Source organism: Pseudorasbora parva, chromosome 2 (genome assembly GCF_024679245.1).
Source record: "Pseudorasbora parva isolate DD20220531a chromosome 2, ASM2467924v1, whole genome shotgun sequence".
NCBI lineage: Eukaryota > Metazoa > Chordata > Actinopteri > Cypriniformes > Gobionidae > Pseudorasbora > Pseudorasbora parva.
This window is the reverse complement of record NC_090173.1, coordinates 43,751,311-43,768,673: the sequence shown is the minus strand read 5'-3', so window position 1 is coordinate 43,768,673 and position 17,363 is coordinate 43,751,311. Positions and strand designations below refer to the sequence as shown.

General features: G+C 38.6%; 2 protein-coding genes across 7 annotated transcripts in view; one reads left to right on the top strand and one right to left on the bottom strand.

Annotated features, from left to right (window-relative positions):
* Positions 1-17,363, bottom strand: part of LOC137044641 (dedicator of cytokinesis protein 7-like) — a 58,087-nt gene that overhangs the window by 26,912 nt on the left and 13,812 nt on the right. For 3 of the 6 annotated variants that reach the window (XM_067420836.1, XM_067420844.1, XM_067420852.1), the window contains exons 12-23: positions 17,233-17,357; positions 17,035-17,128; positions 16,797-16,959; positions 13,064-13,181; positions 12,335-12,405; positions 11,416-11,554; positions 10,992-11,093; positions 7,144-7,230; positions 6,825-7,056; positions 6,558-6,722; positions 6,107-6,279; positions 5,321-5,422 (exon numbers count right to left, since the gene is read on the bottom strand). In XM_067420836.1, coding sequence (XP_067276937.1) covers positions 5,321-5,422; positions 6,107-6,279; positions 6,558-6,722; positions 6,825-7,056; positions 7,144-7,230; positions 10,992-11,093; positions 11,416-11,554; positions 12,335-12,405; positions 13,064-13,181; positions 16,797-16,959; positions 17,035-17,128; positions 17,233-17,357 — 1,571 coding nt within the window. The remainder of the gene's footprint in view (positions 1-5,320; positions 5,423-6,106; positions 6,280-6,557; positions 6,723-6,824; positions 7,057-7,143; positions 7,231-10,991; positions 11,094-11,415; positions 11,555-12,334; positions 12,406-13,063; positions 13,182-16,796; positions 16,960-17,034; positions 17,129-17,232; positions 17,358-17,363) is intronic. The other 3 variants (XM_067420860.1, XM_067420880.1, XM_067420870.1) reach the window with 1 other exon arrangement.
* angptl8 (angiopoietin like 8) lies at positions 14,973-16,349 on the top strand. Its single transcript, XM_067420893.1, has 4 exons — positions 14,973-15,335; positions 15,561-15,701; positions 15,780-15,890; positions 15,974-16,349. The coding sequence occupies exons 1-4, from the start codon at positions 15,033-15,035 to the stop codon at positions 15,983-15,985; spliced, it is 567 nt and encodes a 188-aa protein (XP_067276994.1). The 5' UTR covers positions 14,973-15,032; the 3' UTR covers positions 15,986-16,349.

The following is a 17,363-nucleotide window of genomic DNA, read 5'->3' as shown; positions in this document are numbered from 1 at the left end:
CATGGTTAAGGGTTTGAGACACTGACAAGTAACAATAGGGTTAAGGGTTTGAGACAGTAACAATTAACAACATGGTTAAGGGTTTGAGACACTGACAAGTAACAATAGGGTTAAGGGTTTGAGACAGTAACAATTAACAACATGGTTAAGGGTTTGAGACTCTAACAAGTCCCATTAGGGTTAAGGGTTTGAGGCAGTACCACATAACGATAGTGTTAAGGGTTTGAGACAGTAATAAGTACCGATAGGGTTAAGGGTTTGAGACAGTAACAAGTACCGATAGGGTTAAGGGTTTGAGACAGTAATAATTAACAACATGGTTAAGGGTTTGAGAAACTAACAAGTCACATTAGGGTTAAGGGTTTGAGGCAGTACCACATACAAGTGTTAAGGGTTTGAGAGACTAACAAGTCACATTAGGGTTAAGGGTTTGAGGCAGTACCACATAACGATAGTGTTAAGGGTTTGAGACAGTAACAAGTACCGATAGGGTTAAGGGTTTGAGACAGTAATAATTAACAACATGGTTAAGGGTTTGAGAAACTAACAAGTCACATTAGGGTTAAGGGTTTGAGGCAGTACCACATAACGATAGTGTTAAGGGTTTGAGACAGTAACAAGTACCGATAGGGTTAAGGGTTTGAGGCAGTACCACATAACGATAGTGTTAAGGGTTTGAGACCCGTAAAAAGTAACAATAGGGTTAAGGGTTTGAGACACTAAAAACTAACAATAGGGTTAAGGGTTTGAGAACGTAACAAGTAACAATAGGGTTAAGAGTTTGAGACCGTAACAAGTAAGAATAGGGTTTAGGGATTGAGAACGTAAAAAGCAACAGTAGGGTTAAGGGTTTGAGACAGTAACAAGTAATGATAGAGTTAAGGGTTTGAGACCGTAACAAGTAAGAATAGGGTTAAGGGTTTGACTGAGTAATGATAGAGTGAAGGGTTTGAGACCGTAACAAGTAAGAATAGGGTTAAGGGTTTGAGAACGTAAAAAGCAACAGTAGGGTTAAGGGTTTGAGACAGTAACAAGTAATGATAGAGTTAAGGGTTTGAGACCGTAACAAGTAAGAATAGGGTTAAGGGTTTGACTGAGTAATGATAGAGTGAAGGGTTTGAGACCGTAACAAGTAAGAATAGGGTTAAGGGTTTGACTGAGTAGCAAGTAACGACAGTGTTAAGGGTTTGAAGCAGTACCAAGTAACAATAGGGTTGAGACCTTAACAAGTAAACAGTAGTGTTAAGGGTTTGAGGCAGTACCAAGTAACGATTGTGTTAAGGATTTGAGGCAGTACCAAGTAATGATTGTGTTAAGGGTTTGAGGCAGTAACAAGTAACGATAGGGTTAAGGATTAGTTCACCCAAAAATGAAATTGATGCCATTAATGACTCTATGTCTATGTCAACAGCCTAATGCAGTGTTGCCCACTCTCACGCATTTAACTTGAGAGAAGCTTTCAGGCTCTGTTTCACGCTCTCTCTCTGCCCAACTTAATCTCACGCCAAATTGCCAAACCTGCTTTTGATACTAAACAAAGTTATAATACGAAATTCAAACAATAAATAGCATTTTGGCGCTAATGTGGCATAATGTTAAAGCCGGAGGCATTGAAAAACAGTTGCAACAGGCTCTCGTCTCCCGGCGGCACGCGCAGTCATGGTGTTCATGGAGTGCTCAATATTTCTAGCGCTGTGTCAATGCATTTGAATGGCTAATTAAGCGGATACACAACAGTTTCACTATACAAATGTTTGCAGCAAGTTTTGGTACAGCATAGTACAGTGCATTGTGTGCATAGTGTGCATTGATTATTAAATCAACCATATTTACAGGATCATTTCATTATGGAGAGTGATAGAGATGCAACATTAACATTAATGTTATTCTTGTATTTAGCCCTCAGGTTTCCCTTACTAATTGGTCACACTCATACTCATTGAAGGTCAAATGTGCAGTACACAATAACTCATTTTCAATTAAGTAAATGTTCTATATTTTAGTTCAATAATACTTATTGAATATTTTGAGGAGATATTTTGGTACCAAATGCTATTTGGGCAGTAATTATTGTCAATTATTACACGGCTCTGTGAAATACTTGATTCTGATTGGTCAATCGCGCATTCCAGCGGTACGTTATTTCCAGATAACACCCGCTCATACGGGTACTACGAGTTATCTTGACCGGTACTACTTCTATGCTTAACGCTGGCGCCATCTTGTGGCTTAAACAGCCGTGGGTTACAATGGAAGACTTCAAGGCAGGTTTCCTTTATAATGTTTTTAATATAGATATTTTTACACAAACGCATCGATTCGAATCAGAAGGCTCTATTAACCCATCGGAGCCGTGTGGAGCACGTTATTTGACGGACAGCTGCATTTTTATGGACTTCAAACACAACTACAACTAGGCTACTGCTTGGATTAACGTTAGCCTGGACTTTTTAAATATAACTCCGATTGTATTTGTCTGAAAGAAGAATGTCATATACACCTATAATGACTTGAGGGTGAGTAAATCATTGGCTTGGTTTCATTTTTGGGTTAACTAACCCTTTCAGCATTCATTTTCAACATTTAGCAGCAATAGATAAAGGCTTAAAGCAGGTTGGAACTGTTTTTCTTCGCGGAAGCTTTGCGTAAGAACTAATAAAATATTTAATCTCAAGACAATATTTTGTGTCTAATAATTATTTATTTGAGAATAGTAGCCGTGTAATAAGCGGGATAATGTACGCCCAGCCGGTTGTTATCGCAGAATAAACCCCTTCAGAGTGATTCCTGATCACTCTGTCGGGGTTTATTCTGCGATAACAACCGGCTGGGTGTATATTATCCCTTACTTAATGACCACTTAAATAATTTTTTCTAATATTTGTATTATTTATATTACAATTAGTGTAGTAATTAAGGTTAAAATAGAGAATTCCAATTCAAAGGGGCAAATTAGAGCCTTTTTTTGGCTGAAAAATAAATGTTTATTTTTAATGCCATTACCCAGTAGGTGCCTTAAGGGTCTTTAATAAATATACATGTATCTAATCGTGTTGCTCAAAAAAGTATTGCAGTCTTTGCGTTTCAATAAATATTTAAATATGATCAAACACTAGATTTCTTTAAATGTGAAATTTTAAAACGTTAATAACTTGCATCCTAATATTTACAATGAATGATGATACTTATATAGGCACACACAAGTGAAGTGTGTCGGAGATACACTTTAGTCCAAGAGCATATGCAAATGTATGCACACTATACTGTCCATGTCCAGAAAGGGAATAAAAACATCATCAAAGTAGTCCATATGTGACATCAGTTAGTTCATTAGAATCTCTTGAAGCATCGAAAATACATTTTGGTCCAAAAATAACAAAAAATATGACTATTCAGCATTGTCTACTCCTCCCTGTTTGTTTTCAATCCTCAAATAAAGATTCAAATGGTTCTGAATCAGCTTTTTGATTCATGATTCAGATCACGTGTCAAACTGCCAAACTGCTGACATTACGTGACATTGGCGATCCAAATCATAAATCAATACGCTGATCCATAACAGTTCTAATCTTTGTTTGCGAATTGAAAACCAACACAGAAGAGAAGACAATGCTGAATAAAGCCGTAGTTTTTTGTTATTTTTTGACCAAAATGTATTTTCGATGCTTCAAGAGATTTTAATTAACTAACTGATGTCACATATGGACTACTTTGATGATGTTTTTATTCCCTTTCTGGACATGGACAGTATAGTGCGCATACACTTGGATACGCTCTCGGACTAAATATAAAATATCATTAACTGTGCTCTGAAGATGAACGGAGGTCTTACAGGTGTGGAACGACATTAGGGTGAGTCATTAATGACATCATTTACATTTTTGGGTGAACTAACCCTTTAAGGGTTTGACAGTAACAAGTAACGTTAGGGTTAAGGGTTTGAGAAAGTAACAAGTAAAGATAGGGTTGAGACAGTAACAATTAACGATAGGGTTAAAGTAGGGTAAAGTTTTATTGAGACAGGAAGAGTTACAGGTACAGTTAGGTTGTAAGTTTTCAGAGGTCATATTAGGTTAGAGCAGCCTTTCTCAAACTTTTTTCAGTCAGGGCACCTTTCAAAAGTGCATTCAATTTCAAGGCACCCCAGTTTAAAATATAATTTAAAAACACTGCATAACCCAAATATAAATGCAAATGTCCTGTTTATTTGGACAGGACAGTAATGAACAGAGTATAATCCGCTAATATGTTTAACCCTTTCACACGTAAATTTAAAACATTCTGGCTGACCCACCCCCAGCGTGAGTTTTTCAAAGCGACTGTTATCAATGTGTCACTTTATGGTTTCCATGGTGACGCGTCATTGCTTGTCACGTGACACACCGCAGCAACAACAGAGAATGAATGATGATCTGCTTTTATGTCATTTTTCCTTTTTTATTCAAAATATTCACACATTTTTTAGATATGGCCTGAAATATCTGATATTCCGATTGTCAAATATATACAAGTGGCAGTGTTTTGTCGTTTAAACAACTTTATAATGATCGCGTTAGTTGAGCTGTATGCACGATGGGCGGCGCCATCACCGCCGCAGGCGCAGTTCAGAAAATCGGATCTGTTAGATTGAGGTTACAAGACGTGAATTCATCCACTTCTCCCAAAATACATAAAAGTAAGTGGCAGAAGAATAGAGTAAACTTTAAAGTTACTTACACAATGTGTATCTGATATGAATAAAACGAATTATAATGGAAATTATTATTATTGCCTCTTCATTTTTCATCATTGTGTATTTTACAAACTGTAAATGTATTTTTTTTTAGTACGTATACGTTTGAAACCTAAAATAAACATTATGTGGCTGAAAACACTGAAAAGTTGTGATATATGACAGCTCTGAGCGCGCCTGTCTCTGACTCAGTGCAAGCCAACGCAAAAGCACATTTGAATGAACGTGATGCACCACTGACCGTTCTTCTAATCACGAATGTGTGATCATACGTGCGAAAGGGTTAAATAGAAGAAGAATGTATTTATGTAAATTCAAATATATTCTATATATGAAATTTCAGATTATTATTATTATTTATTTTTAGCCAACGTAATTTTTTGGCGGCACCACTGACACAGTCACGGGGCACCCCAGTGTGCCGCGGCACCCACTTTGAGAAAGGCTGGGTTAGAGAGTTGGGGATGGTAACGAATAATGTTATAGTTTAATGTGAGGTCAAAGGATTTGAGGCGGTTACAGGTTATATTAGGGTGTATGGTTAGAGGCAGCTGGGAAGGACATTAGGGTATAGGGTTTGACTGGCACCTGCTTGAGCTCACAGCTGGAGTTGGGGTTCCGGCGGAGCACAGCCCTCGAGCCCCCTGGAGCGTAAGCAGAGTTTACCCAGGAATGCGAGCGGTCTATTCCCTGCTTATCCACCGACGACACAAACACAAACCACAGTGCCACACAGGGGAGGCAGAAAAGCCACATACAGGTGTCACAGGGAGGGGACAAAGTGCAGGAACAGAATTAAGAGGAGGGTGGGAAAAAGTCAGGGGCACAGTAAAGGAGGGTACCACAGCAAAAAAAACATAGCACAGTTATTAGCACAGGGATCGACAGATGCCACAGTAAACATCTCACAGTCAATCTTTAAGCATCTAGCTCCAGCACATGACAATGAGAGTAGGGGCTGCAAATAAAAAATTTTAATGAATCAATTAATCAATCAGTTATTCTCTCAATAATTAAAATATAGAGGCAATATTTGAGAGCATTTTATTTGAAAGATTTTTAATGTTACAACTATATTCTTATGACCTTTTTCCTTTCATAGAAATAGCTTTGTTTTGCAAAGTGATGTGACTGATTAATCAATCAGATTTGTTGTTAAATATCTTTATTATTGGCCTAATTAATAGCCTTAAATGTTCCCAAAGATTGTAATAAAGAAAAGAGAGAAAATTATAACAAAAATCCCTTATAGTGCTTTTTTAAACTCTCAGTTCTTTGTAGCTGCCATGTCAAAGTAGAAAAAAAAAACGAAGACAGAGCAGGCAAAATGCAGTAGCTAACAACCAGTCGGAAGCCATAGGAAGAGCTGCCTACCTTGCTGCTGATGATTCTCTGAACCTCCTCATCAGGGGTGGCTGGTGTTGAGGCCAGGTCAGGGTTCGAGTTACTAATGCTCTTGGAGCGAGACAGGAGCAGGGTGCTGGGTCTTGCCATAGCTCTAGAGAGCGTGGCATACTGGATGGGGAGTTCATATGATGCGCCTCCCACTTTAAGAGGAAAAGGGGCACTCAATGATTTTACTTAAGCATTCTGCTCTTGAGGTCAAATGAGAGCAAGTATAAACGCTAGCGGATCAGTTACTAACAATACATAAACAGAGCTCTAGAGGAATTAATTAGCATGACTTAAAGGTTAAATACCATTGACAGTTTTAGCAACGATTTAATAACTTGGAGCATTTTCAATACTTAAAATCCCTCAAATCTCATATGTAAATATGATGTGGCACCATTGTTGTGGTTTGTGAGCTGTAGTTTTCACTCACCAGCAGGGGGAGATACGGGCTCTGTTGTGGGCAGGTGGAAGCAGTAGTGGATGTAGGAGGACAGCAGATTGTTACGACCATGATGGTCTTGGTTTCCGTCCAAATTCTTATGGATCTGGTTTACCAGCAGGGCCATGGCTTCAAAGGCAGCTCGGCCAAGATTTACTGCATTTGGAGGAACGAGAGGAAATGGATTACACAAGGAAACACCAAAATATTTGTGTATGAAAAAAGTCAATGTTAGTGACTAGATCCAGTGTTACTAACCAATCTGTCCTGCTATAACAGGAGGGTGTACAATCAGCAGTATGAGCTTGCTCATCAGTTGGTGCAGGAAGCTCACACAAGTGTCCAGCAGCGCCCCCTTAAGAGCGGCCATGCTGGCCTTCAGCTCCGCCTCTATATTCGCCTCTGTGATTATAACATCCTTCAGCCGAAAAGGAAAGGAGTATTCCTCCAGGACATACACAAGTGTGAAGAACTTATCCAGGTGTGGATCCTATATCCAGCAGGAAAAAACATGTAATTCCAATTACATTGATATGTGTGTTGATGTGTGATATGTTTTTTCCCGTTATTTCATTACCTGTGTGTGAACTGAGGAGGCTGCCGTTACTTCCACATTAAAGACTCCTTTGTGGTTGTCCACCCATTTCATTCCTGGTAGCTGTACCTGAAATATACACAGGCCACAACATATCCTCATTCCTTCTGAGATTTTACAGCCAAGCAGATGTTGCAGCTTGCTCTAAATAATTATCTATGTAAGACTGAAAAAAAACTAGTATATGCCGAAATGTCTGAATGAAGAACAAGGACTCTCTGAGAAAATAAAGGAAATTAACAATCTGAACTGTCCCTCACACACCACTGGAGACTCAAGTCTCACCTCACTATCAGCTAATGTACATCTTTCCCTGTTGACCCCCTCTCCCCCAATTCCTTCCCTCTCTCATGCTGAGAGCACTGAAAATACACACAAAATCTCTCTCTTACAATGTCAGTCCACACGATACAGTATTATATGGGTTTGATATCGTTTGAAATGTCTCAGTGCGACTGGTACAAATATCTCTACTCCACAGAAGTTAACCAAAAGATAATCAATGTTTTAAGAGTTTAGAGATATCTTGTCTTAGTTTGGTGTGTGGGCTTTCAGCCATTTGGCCTTTACATCAATACAAATCTTGATCAATGCAAATTCCCATTGTGAACTCGTGTTTACACTTTAAAGAGTTTGTGCATTTGTTTCTGGGTATTTAAGGGAATGTTGCAAAGAGCTCAGGGCTTGACACTTTAAACAGGTCAGCCCATAATGTTGGATGTCTCAAGATAGCCAGCATTATGTAGTTTTCAGAAGTCAGGTATATATTTCATTCTTTACTTCAGAGTATTTGATGTTATATATGGATTACCTTTGAATTGACTATGTAATTGGCGTTATACATTTACCTGACTGTTAATAAATTGTTACACTTTGATTGATTCTGACTTGCTCTGGAATTATTCAGGTTGGGTATAATTTCAACAAAGGGTTAAACGGAATAATTAAATGTGTAGTTTAAAAATTAAATATAAATGACCAAATAACCAATTGGCATTCTAACCGAAATTCTAAATTATGATTAAATGGAGTCAGATAACAAGGAATTGGAATAAATCCCCTTTTTCCCGCTGAAAAGACCGAACGCGCAGCGACCTTCACCCGCCGATCGTTAGCCTCCATTGGGACGATTTGGGCAGCCTTACATCTATAACTTGGATAACTATGTTGCATGATTATTATTGTTGGTAAACATTTTTTTTTTGCCTATAATACTATTCTATAAATGGTATAAAGCGGGATAAATGGTTGTCTTTCAAACTCCCTCAGCACGACGTGCACGCAATTGGATAGCGCTACACCAACCAGAGCAACGAAGGTGAGAAAGAGCTTGTTTATAGATTAAACATTCACCGTATCCGGTCTGCAAAACTCAGAACACATCTTCCCTTTTTAAGAATGACTTCAGTGCCGTTCTTTGTTCTTTTCTCAGAGAAAAGCTTAACTCCAAGTCTTCCAGAGTCGCGGTCAAAGCTGATTCGAAAGACCGCCGTTCACCAGTTTCTGTGTTTACTAGAAGCACGCAAACACAACTCGGCCGTCGTCATTATGGCCCCGTCCACCGACTCTATACACGATGTGATTGGCCCGGCAAGAGTTTGGCGTTTACAGCTCAGAAGGGTATTGAGATGTGCTAGACGACACTCGCGGGCAGATTAGATTTGCTGCCGCTAGGGTGCATCTAGATTTCTATGCTACACTTTACCACTTTTGTCGTTCATAATTTTTTGAACAAAAACATTTTCAGAATTTTAAGATTAACTATAACCTATACCACATTTCAATGACTTTAAAATATACATTTCCACAATGTTTCCAGGCCTGAAAATCACAATTTTAAAATTCCCTCACTAGGTCCTGACTCTCTGTGGTCATTAAAAATCCCATGGCACCTCTCGTAAAGAGTAGGGGTGTAACCCCGGTGTCCTGGCCAAATTCCCTCGATTGGCCCTTACCAATCATGGCCTCCTAATAATCCTCATCCACTGAACTGGCTCTATCACCCTCTCTCCTCTCCACCTAACGCTGGTGTGTGGTGAGCGCACTGGCGCCGTTGTACTGTGGCTGCCATCGCATCATCCAAGTGGATGCTGCACACTGGTGGTGGTTGAGGAGAGATCTTGGTCATGAGTGTAAAGTTTTTCGGGTGTACAGTAGTACATATAAAAGCGCTATATAAATGCTTCATTCATTCATTTAAGGTGTTCCATGAATTTGGTCACACCTTCTGCAGATAATTCTCTTATCATCTGCCACTTTATGTGGCTCCAAACTTGAATGACTTTTGTCACATGGAACACAAAATATGTAATTATTAAAAATGTCAGAGCCGCTCTTTTCCATACAGTGAAAAAGCATAGTCATCATCTCTAGCTGCATTTACAAGCACCTTAATAACCCGATTGTAATCAAACTACTACCACAGTCAGAATAAAAAAAGGACACAAGTAACCACGTCAATCAGAATGAATTGGCCAAATCCGATTAAAATTTAATTTGGATTGTAAGGATTGTATTTAAACCTCTTCTGATCCAATTGGGGTGATATGTATACAATTGATTGGATTTGGAGAAAGCTTAATGTGCTCGTCGTCTCCTAAATAGGTCCCAAAATAGATAAATATCAAGTCTGCTCTTTAAAATACCAAAGCAATTTAGGATAATAGTATGTGCAAAAAGGGTGACACACTATATTCGTGCATGTCAGAAAAATCTATTCCAATTTGAAGTTTGTGGCATATAATTGCTCACATTAACCCGATCAGCTATGTTCGGACTCATCAATGGAATAAATTAATGAAACAAAAGGTGTCCATGTAAACATAGCTGCTGACTGTCAAGTTAAGTAAGATTTTGCTTGGTTTATAATATATATAAAAAAAAAAAAAATTACAAGATACCAAGCAACAAAACAATAGCTTAAGACTAGCTAGAATCAGATCTACTTCTCAGTATTTTACTGTTCTGCCATGGGCATTCCCAAGCTCAGTCAGATTGTGCCACAGCATGAATCTACAAATCCTACCAAGGCTTATACTTGGCTCATGAATATCATTAATTACATAATGTGAAGCTTGCCCAGTAGGCTTAACTAAATTGCTAAAAGGCGGACTCATGAATATTAATTAGGACTTGCAACTGGAGGCACAAGGAATGTTATGAAGCATCAACATGTGAAAATTGAGCTGTTATGTGCAATATAAGTTGTTATTTGCAAAAAAAGAAAGGCATTATTATTGCATGGGCACCCTAATGTAATTATTATTTTTAATGTTAAGATGGACTTGGTGTAGGGGAGACCATGTGCTAAAATTCTTCAGTCACAAATAACCGTCCAAGAGTGATGACACATTTTACTTTGACAAAACAAATTATTTTGAGAAAAAATACTACTTTGATGTACAATGTTTTTCCTTAGCTGTCGTAAGTACTGATGCCTTTGAATTAAATTAATATTTTGCCTTGGTTGTTGAAAAGATAATTGCAGGGGTGATTGTAACAATTACTTCTTATATAAAATTTGCTATTATGTAAAATATTAGTCCAATAATCACCATTATTATTTAAGTGATAGTTACTTTTTAACAATTAAATATTTATAATAGCATCATTTGGAATATATCCAAATATAATTTAAAAACTAAATTTGAGATTTTATCATTTCGAAAAATATGTTACAAATAATAACAATAATAATACTTTTTTTTTTAAATGACACAAATGTAAAGTTACCCCAGGTTTGCCATACTACACTTCTACATTGATTGTCACATGCACAAACAAACAACCACCAGGATACACAAACATCCAATGCAGGATAAATGTCTTACATCAGGAGTGAGGACTGAGTAGCTGGGTGGAGGTTTCTCCACAGAGACGGGCAGACTGAAGGACCCGGTGCGCAGGCGGCCATGCTGCATGAGGGGGATCCACTGTGGGGAGCAACATGAACTCTGATTAACCCCAAGTTATCTAGACAGCCTATGTGCAGTTTAAAAGCATTAGACGGCCTACAATCACATGACGCTACAACTTCAAGCGTCATAAGGAGAATCAGGGGTGGGTGCTACTGTGGTGACATATAAGTGACGCTTCAGGTGTCTCTGAGGGGGGACAGGGTCACAAGGAGGTGAGTATTACATCAGATAGCCTGGAGTGCTTCTCCAGCGCTGCGGGAGCATGACTGTCAGGAGAGGGAGGACAGGAAGAGGAGGGGGGGGGGGGGGGGGGGGGGGGGGGGGGTCCTTCTCTCACCGTGTAGCCTACAGGCGTCTCCAAGGGGGTATTCTGCTTGGGTTGGCAGCTGATGTGATAGAAGGTGAAGAGCAGGTGGTGGTTGTCGGTGAGGTTGGTGGGAATCTTCATCTTTACCTCCTCGTAGAACTCCGGGGACCTGCAGAGATGGAGGGAGGAGACTAAAATAGTGTTGTCAGCCAAGGTACTAGGACCAACTATGGGACCTCAACAAACTTCTACATAAGGCAACTGGGTAAATTGGTTAAGTTAATATATTATTAATATAATTAATATTAATGTATTTAATATAACTAATGTTAATATTATTACTATACTCAAATAAATCTAAATAACTTAATATACAAAGTATAGTTTTTGAAACTTCTCACAAAATGAACACATTCAAATGATTAAAATTGACAGTAAAAATGTTTGTTACAAGCATTTATATCTTTAAATTGACAAGATTAATAATTACATGCAATAATTAATATTTGCATATGATGCAAATCAGATTTACATGATTCCTGAAAGATCATGTTTTCAAAGTTCACAAAAAAGCAACAAAAAAAAGAAGCTAATTATGTGCCTTTCCATCAAGTTGTTTGAGCAGATGATGGTGGTATTGATAACCTTGTAAAGAGTAAATAAAACACCATCAGTGGAAACAGCGGATCAATCATGTGGGGTTAATGTTCGCAACGTCAGAATTTCTTTGGCAAATGCGTTTCCATCCATTAATTTTCACAAAATCAAAAGTCAAAACCCACCTCAAGCGAGTTTAAAAAAAAAAATAATTCCCTGAAATTTGGCCTTGGAGTCAAAATGAGCCACTGCTGTAGGTAAAGAGTGAATGCAATGCAATTCTGAAAATGATTAAAATGAATACAAAATTGTTGATTCTGTAATGAATAGTGAATGAGACATGGGTTCGTACTTGTTATGGTAGATCACTGGGGTGTACGCCTCCTTGTAAAACTCTGCACAGCTTGACTTTCCAAAGATGACCTGTTCAGGGGTTGGAAATCACATTACATTGGTGAATAACAGCTCAACGGCTCCACTAGATGTCACTGGGGAGTTAAATTTCAGCCATGATGTTGCCCTCGCTAATCATAAAGCCGTGGGTGGATTTTCTAATTATTACAAAATGAATTTAGCCTCTAATGTACCTGCACTGCATATGGCCTCACACGAGCCTTAAATAAATTACTGATGCTTTAGATTGAGCAACCGGTGTGCGAATGCAGCACTAACATTATTAGGGAGTTTCTAAAATCCATGATTAGATTAACAAAACATAAAAGGTTCAGTGTCTGTAAGTTCACTGAAATCTCCTAAATTTCCCAGAGCGCTTCTTAATACATCTAGAGACTGAATTTGGTTTGAGTGACTAATGTAACCTGTGTATTTAGTTGGAGCTAAAATACTGTGGTGTGTAATGTGGATCGATGTGTTTTAGGGAGGCGCTGTCATATTCTTGGCACAGATCTGGAGAGCTCTATTGTGCACAATTAGGTTTATCCAAGCGATGAGATCATCGTATCAGATGTACTTCCATAATTCCAAGTGTATTTTTTTTGTTTGCCTTTTCATGAGAATATGCTTTGACAGTGTGACTGGAGCCGTGAGCGAGTACAGGGTGAGGGTGTGATCGGTGACTCACAGGCATGGCCTGGCTGGGATCCTCTCCTGCCATGAACTGCACCTTCACTGCAATGTTCCTCACCGAACCCTGCCGGCTACTGAAGTTAACAGTCTGAGGGTAAATGTACAACAGGTTCCTGAGGGGGAGAGAGATGGAAATAGATTAAATCATAAACCCCTTTCAATCAGAGCAGCAATGGTTTATGAGAGGCCTGTAGATGAGGTAAACTTCAAAATATTCTGTAGTGTACACTCCCGTTTTAAAGTATGTAAAGACTATGAAACTCAATCTTCATTTTCAGTCCACTTTTCTCACTTTACTGGCTAGACACAGTTTGCTTTCTTCTTTCAACACAGTGTTACACACTCAACCATGGCCTGCATTTATAAGAAAAACAGAGTGAGTCATTAAAGTGAGTTTCTCGAGAAAGGTACTTCCATGTGGCCATTTCTGAAACCAAGTCCTCAATTTGGCAACTGAAAAAGACAATGCTTTGTGACTCACACTTCCTTGAGCAGCAAAAGCATTTCAACTATACTGAGATAATGATTTGGGGACTCAAAATTAAGCTTTAAAATAATTGCAAAACTTATTCATTCATTCCTATCTTAGTCATTCAAACAGCAATGATTATAAGCAACATTATTAATTGTTTATGTTTGTGAGGATTAACTTCTAAGAGATTCATATTTTTTTTTTTCAGAATTGGTACCATGTCTTAGTGATTTCAAACTTTTGAATGACAGTGTAAAGGCCAAGTTTACAGCTACTTTTGAAAATGGTTAAGTTCACAATTACTAAGATTATTACACCTTAAATCATGTCTACTACTCATTTAAACGTTTCAAAATATAAATGTTATTTGTCAACATTTAATGTAAATGGTTAAACTTCAATTCCCACGGTAAACAGTCCAGTTTATAACTAATATAAATGTTACAACTAATATAATGTTTCAGCTCATAATATAAAAGGTGAAGTTAACAGCTACTATTTGAAACGGTTAAGATTCAGCACAAATTGTAAATGGTCAAGTTCCCTTAGTATTCTATTCCCTCCCCATCCCCTCCCTGTTCCCTCCCTATTCTAGCTTATGCAACTCTGAGTAATATCCAAAACTTTGCATTGGCACTTTTTACGTTTCTTCACCTCTTCACGACAGATCGCTTCCTGTACTCATCAGTTGTAAGTGTTTGGATAAAAGCATCTGCTAAATGCAAATGTCAAGTTTACAATTACTAATAAAAATGGTTAAATTTACATTTCTATTGTAAACGGTCAAGTTTTACAAATGTAAATGGTTGTATTTCAACTCCTAATATAAATGGTCAAGTTTTATAACTACTAAAATAAATGGTTAAGCTTCAATCCCTGTTGTAAATGATCAATGTTTCCATTTGTCACAATCATGTCTTTGAATTATCTTCATTTTGAGGCTTCTGACACATCTACTTTCATCTGCATGTTTGAGGAACAGGGACAGAAATAGACATGAAAGGCACTACAAATCACTTGACTTGACCCCAAAGTAAAACACTGAACAAGTAGCAGCATGAACATATATGCGCCTATCTCTTAGACCTCCTGTGACCCTAAATATGACCTTCAGATAAGTTTAAAAACTCTTATTATATAGTTCTTATTATAAAGGCACAGTTTCCATTTTATAATGTGACAGGGTTCACTGGATGCTCTGAGCACCTCTGAGGTTAAAGGAGAAGAGTGCATTGGCATACAGGCTGCTCAGCACGTCTCTGGTTCAATACCACTAAACATCTCTCTGGCCAACATAAGTCAAGGTCTCAATCTCTCACACACAACTGGAAGCGGAGCTCTGATTGGCCTGTGTCTCAGCTGATTTCCCAATGTCCAACATACACAGTCACAGCTTATAAAAGTAGAACCATTTTGAAAAGCATGCACATCAAAATAGCCTGTTTCCTTGCACCTGTGGCCGTCACAGTTTGTTTTTTAAGGAGAGAACAGTATGCAGGCAGCTTTATGCCTGCTGTTTGCGACTCTGTGTGTGGACGGGGTCTCCGCATCTCCACTGAAGTCTTTCCAAGTAGGGGGAAACCTGGCCTCCATGGATGAAGTGAACATCCTTATGTATGGCGTGCTGCAGTTCAGCGAGTCCATGCACCACATTTACCAGAGCACAGAGGCCAGGCTGACCCGCGTCATGAAAGCCATCAGCCGAACCGAGAGCAAGGTGAAGAGACTGGGGCACGACACAGAAGAGGCTGCACAAACCGAGCGACAGATCAAAGAGAAACTTCAAATCATTCAAGTAAGCCTACGAGTCACTTGATCATACACACATATATATTTTATATATATATATATATATATATATATATATATATATATATATATATATATATATATATATATATATATATATATATATATATATATATATATATGGCTATAGACATCAGCCAGTGACAACGAACAATGACATTCAACTTGGTTCAAACGGAGCTGGTGTGCTCAACAGCTGGTCTGTTTGCAGGCTCAGATGAAAGCACTGCAGAATCAGGTCCAAGAGAACAAAGGAACGGTCACCAGGGTGGAGCTGGAGGGGGCAGAGCTAAGGAAAAAACTAACCAGCCTGGAGGAAAACCTGAACAACTCCGTCCCAGACATGACCAAGGTAGCCAAGATGAAAAACTGCCTTTCAATTAACACTTACAGTTTTATCTGTAAATAACCATTTATCTCCTTCTGACAGGGCACAACATTTAAAAACATCTCTCTCCTGAAGGATCTGATGAAGTGGACACAAGAACAGAAACTGAAATTAGAGAATCAAAACCAGCAACTGGCTGATTTACAGAAACAGGTAAGCCTGAGATCAGACTTACTAGTAAACATGTGATTACCAGCAGATCATCGGTTTATGTCAGTACTTGCTTCTCATTTCAGAATATGGTGTAACCACTAACAACCGACGAGAAGGAACTGCAATCCTCATCAACACTCCATTCATGGCACGGCAAAGGGATCTCACCTATTACATGTTCATTAATATGACAGATTTCCAATTTGCCAGTCACTTTATACACACTTTGGGCCTCATGAAACTGTGTAAAATATTTGTAAAAACTGTGCGAATACATGTTTATATTAGCACAAAACATAATTATCTTAATATATATGTATTTGTGGTTTGTAGCATTCGTTTTCTTTCAAAAGTAAAAATATATATTTTTTAAATAAAAGTATGAGTCATTTGCTGTCAAATACATGAAAAAAAACACTTTTTTTAACACAAACACGAATTAGATTTTTTTTTAACTATGGCAAAGGGAGGATGATCGATGGATAATAGCATTTTTAAGCACCCCGCCGGTCTCTCTTTCCATCTAGCTCAGTTGAAGATTGACATCTCCTGGCTCCAGAGGGGGATAGACTGAGTTACAATTTTGTCTGTTCCTCACATAAGGGGTTCTCACCAAAGACTTGTAGATATAAAAAGACAGTGCACTCACATTACATATTACTGAAAAAAGAAAGTGCTACGTGCAATATGTCGGAATAAGTCCCGCCTTCTAAATAAAAGAGCCAATCTGCAAAGTCATTGCATCTCCCTGGCTGCCGTTAGAAGCTCTGGTTGCCTTAAAGGGACTTTGGTTCTCACCTATCATTTGAGTTTAGACTCAGAACATACTTGTATAATACTTTATGATAATTATGGCACTTTTAAGATACATTATCTGCTCCTAGACATGACTGTGTGTGGACTGACCTGTAGGTAGTGTGTGGGGTGTAGACGAAGCGAGCGGGAAACTCCAGCACTTCTTTGGTAGGGCGCACGCGTGGGTCGGGATAAGGCTTCACATGAAGCAGCTCTGGAGAAAGACAGTAGTGAGGGGCCTCTGGAGCTGGGGAGATGTCAATCTTCAATTGAGCTAGACGGAGAAAGAGACTGTCTTTAGAGAGAGAAATAATAGAATTGAGGTAAAATAAAAAGTTTAGACAGGTACCCGTCACAGGTCTGAGTCGACGCAGGACAGATGACGGTCTCCTCATGTCTGCCAAGAACTTATATAAGTCTTCATCACTCAGTCTGTCCCCCTCCTGTAGTGCCACAGAAACACCCAGCATTCATTAAGAGAGGGAAACAATACATCATTCTAATACACTACATCAGCAAAACACAGACACAAAAATCGAGAACTGACCTGTTTGAAAAAATTGGTGACAGTGAGAGTGGCTGGCCGGAAGTTTGTGAAGTTGCACATGTCCTCTCCTAAACTCATCCTCTCAAAACCTTTTTTCTTCCTCTCATTCCACGTCCCCTTGCGCTCTGTAA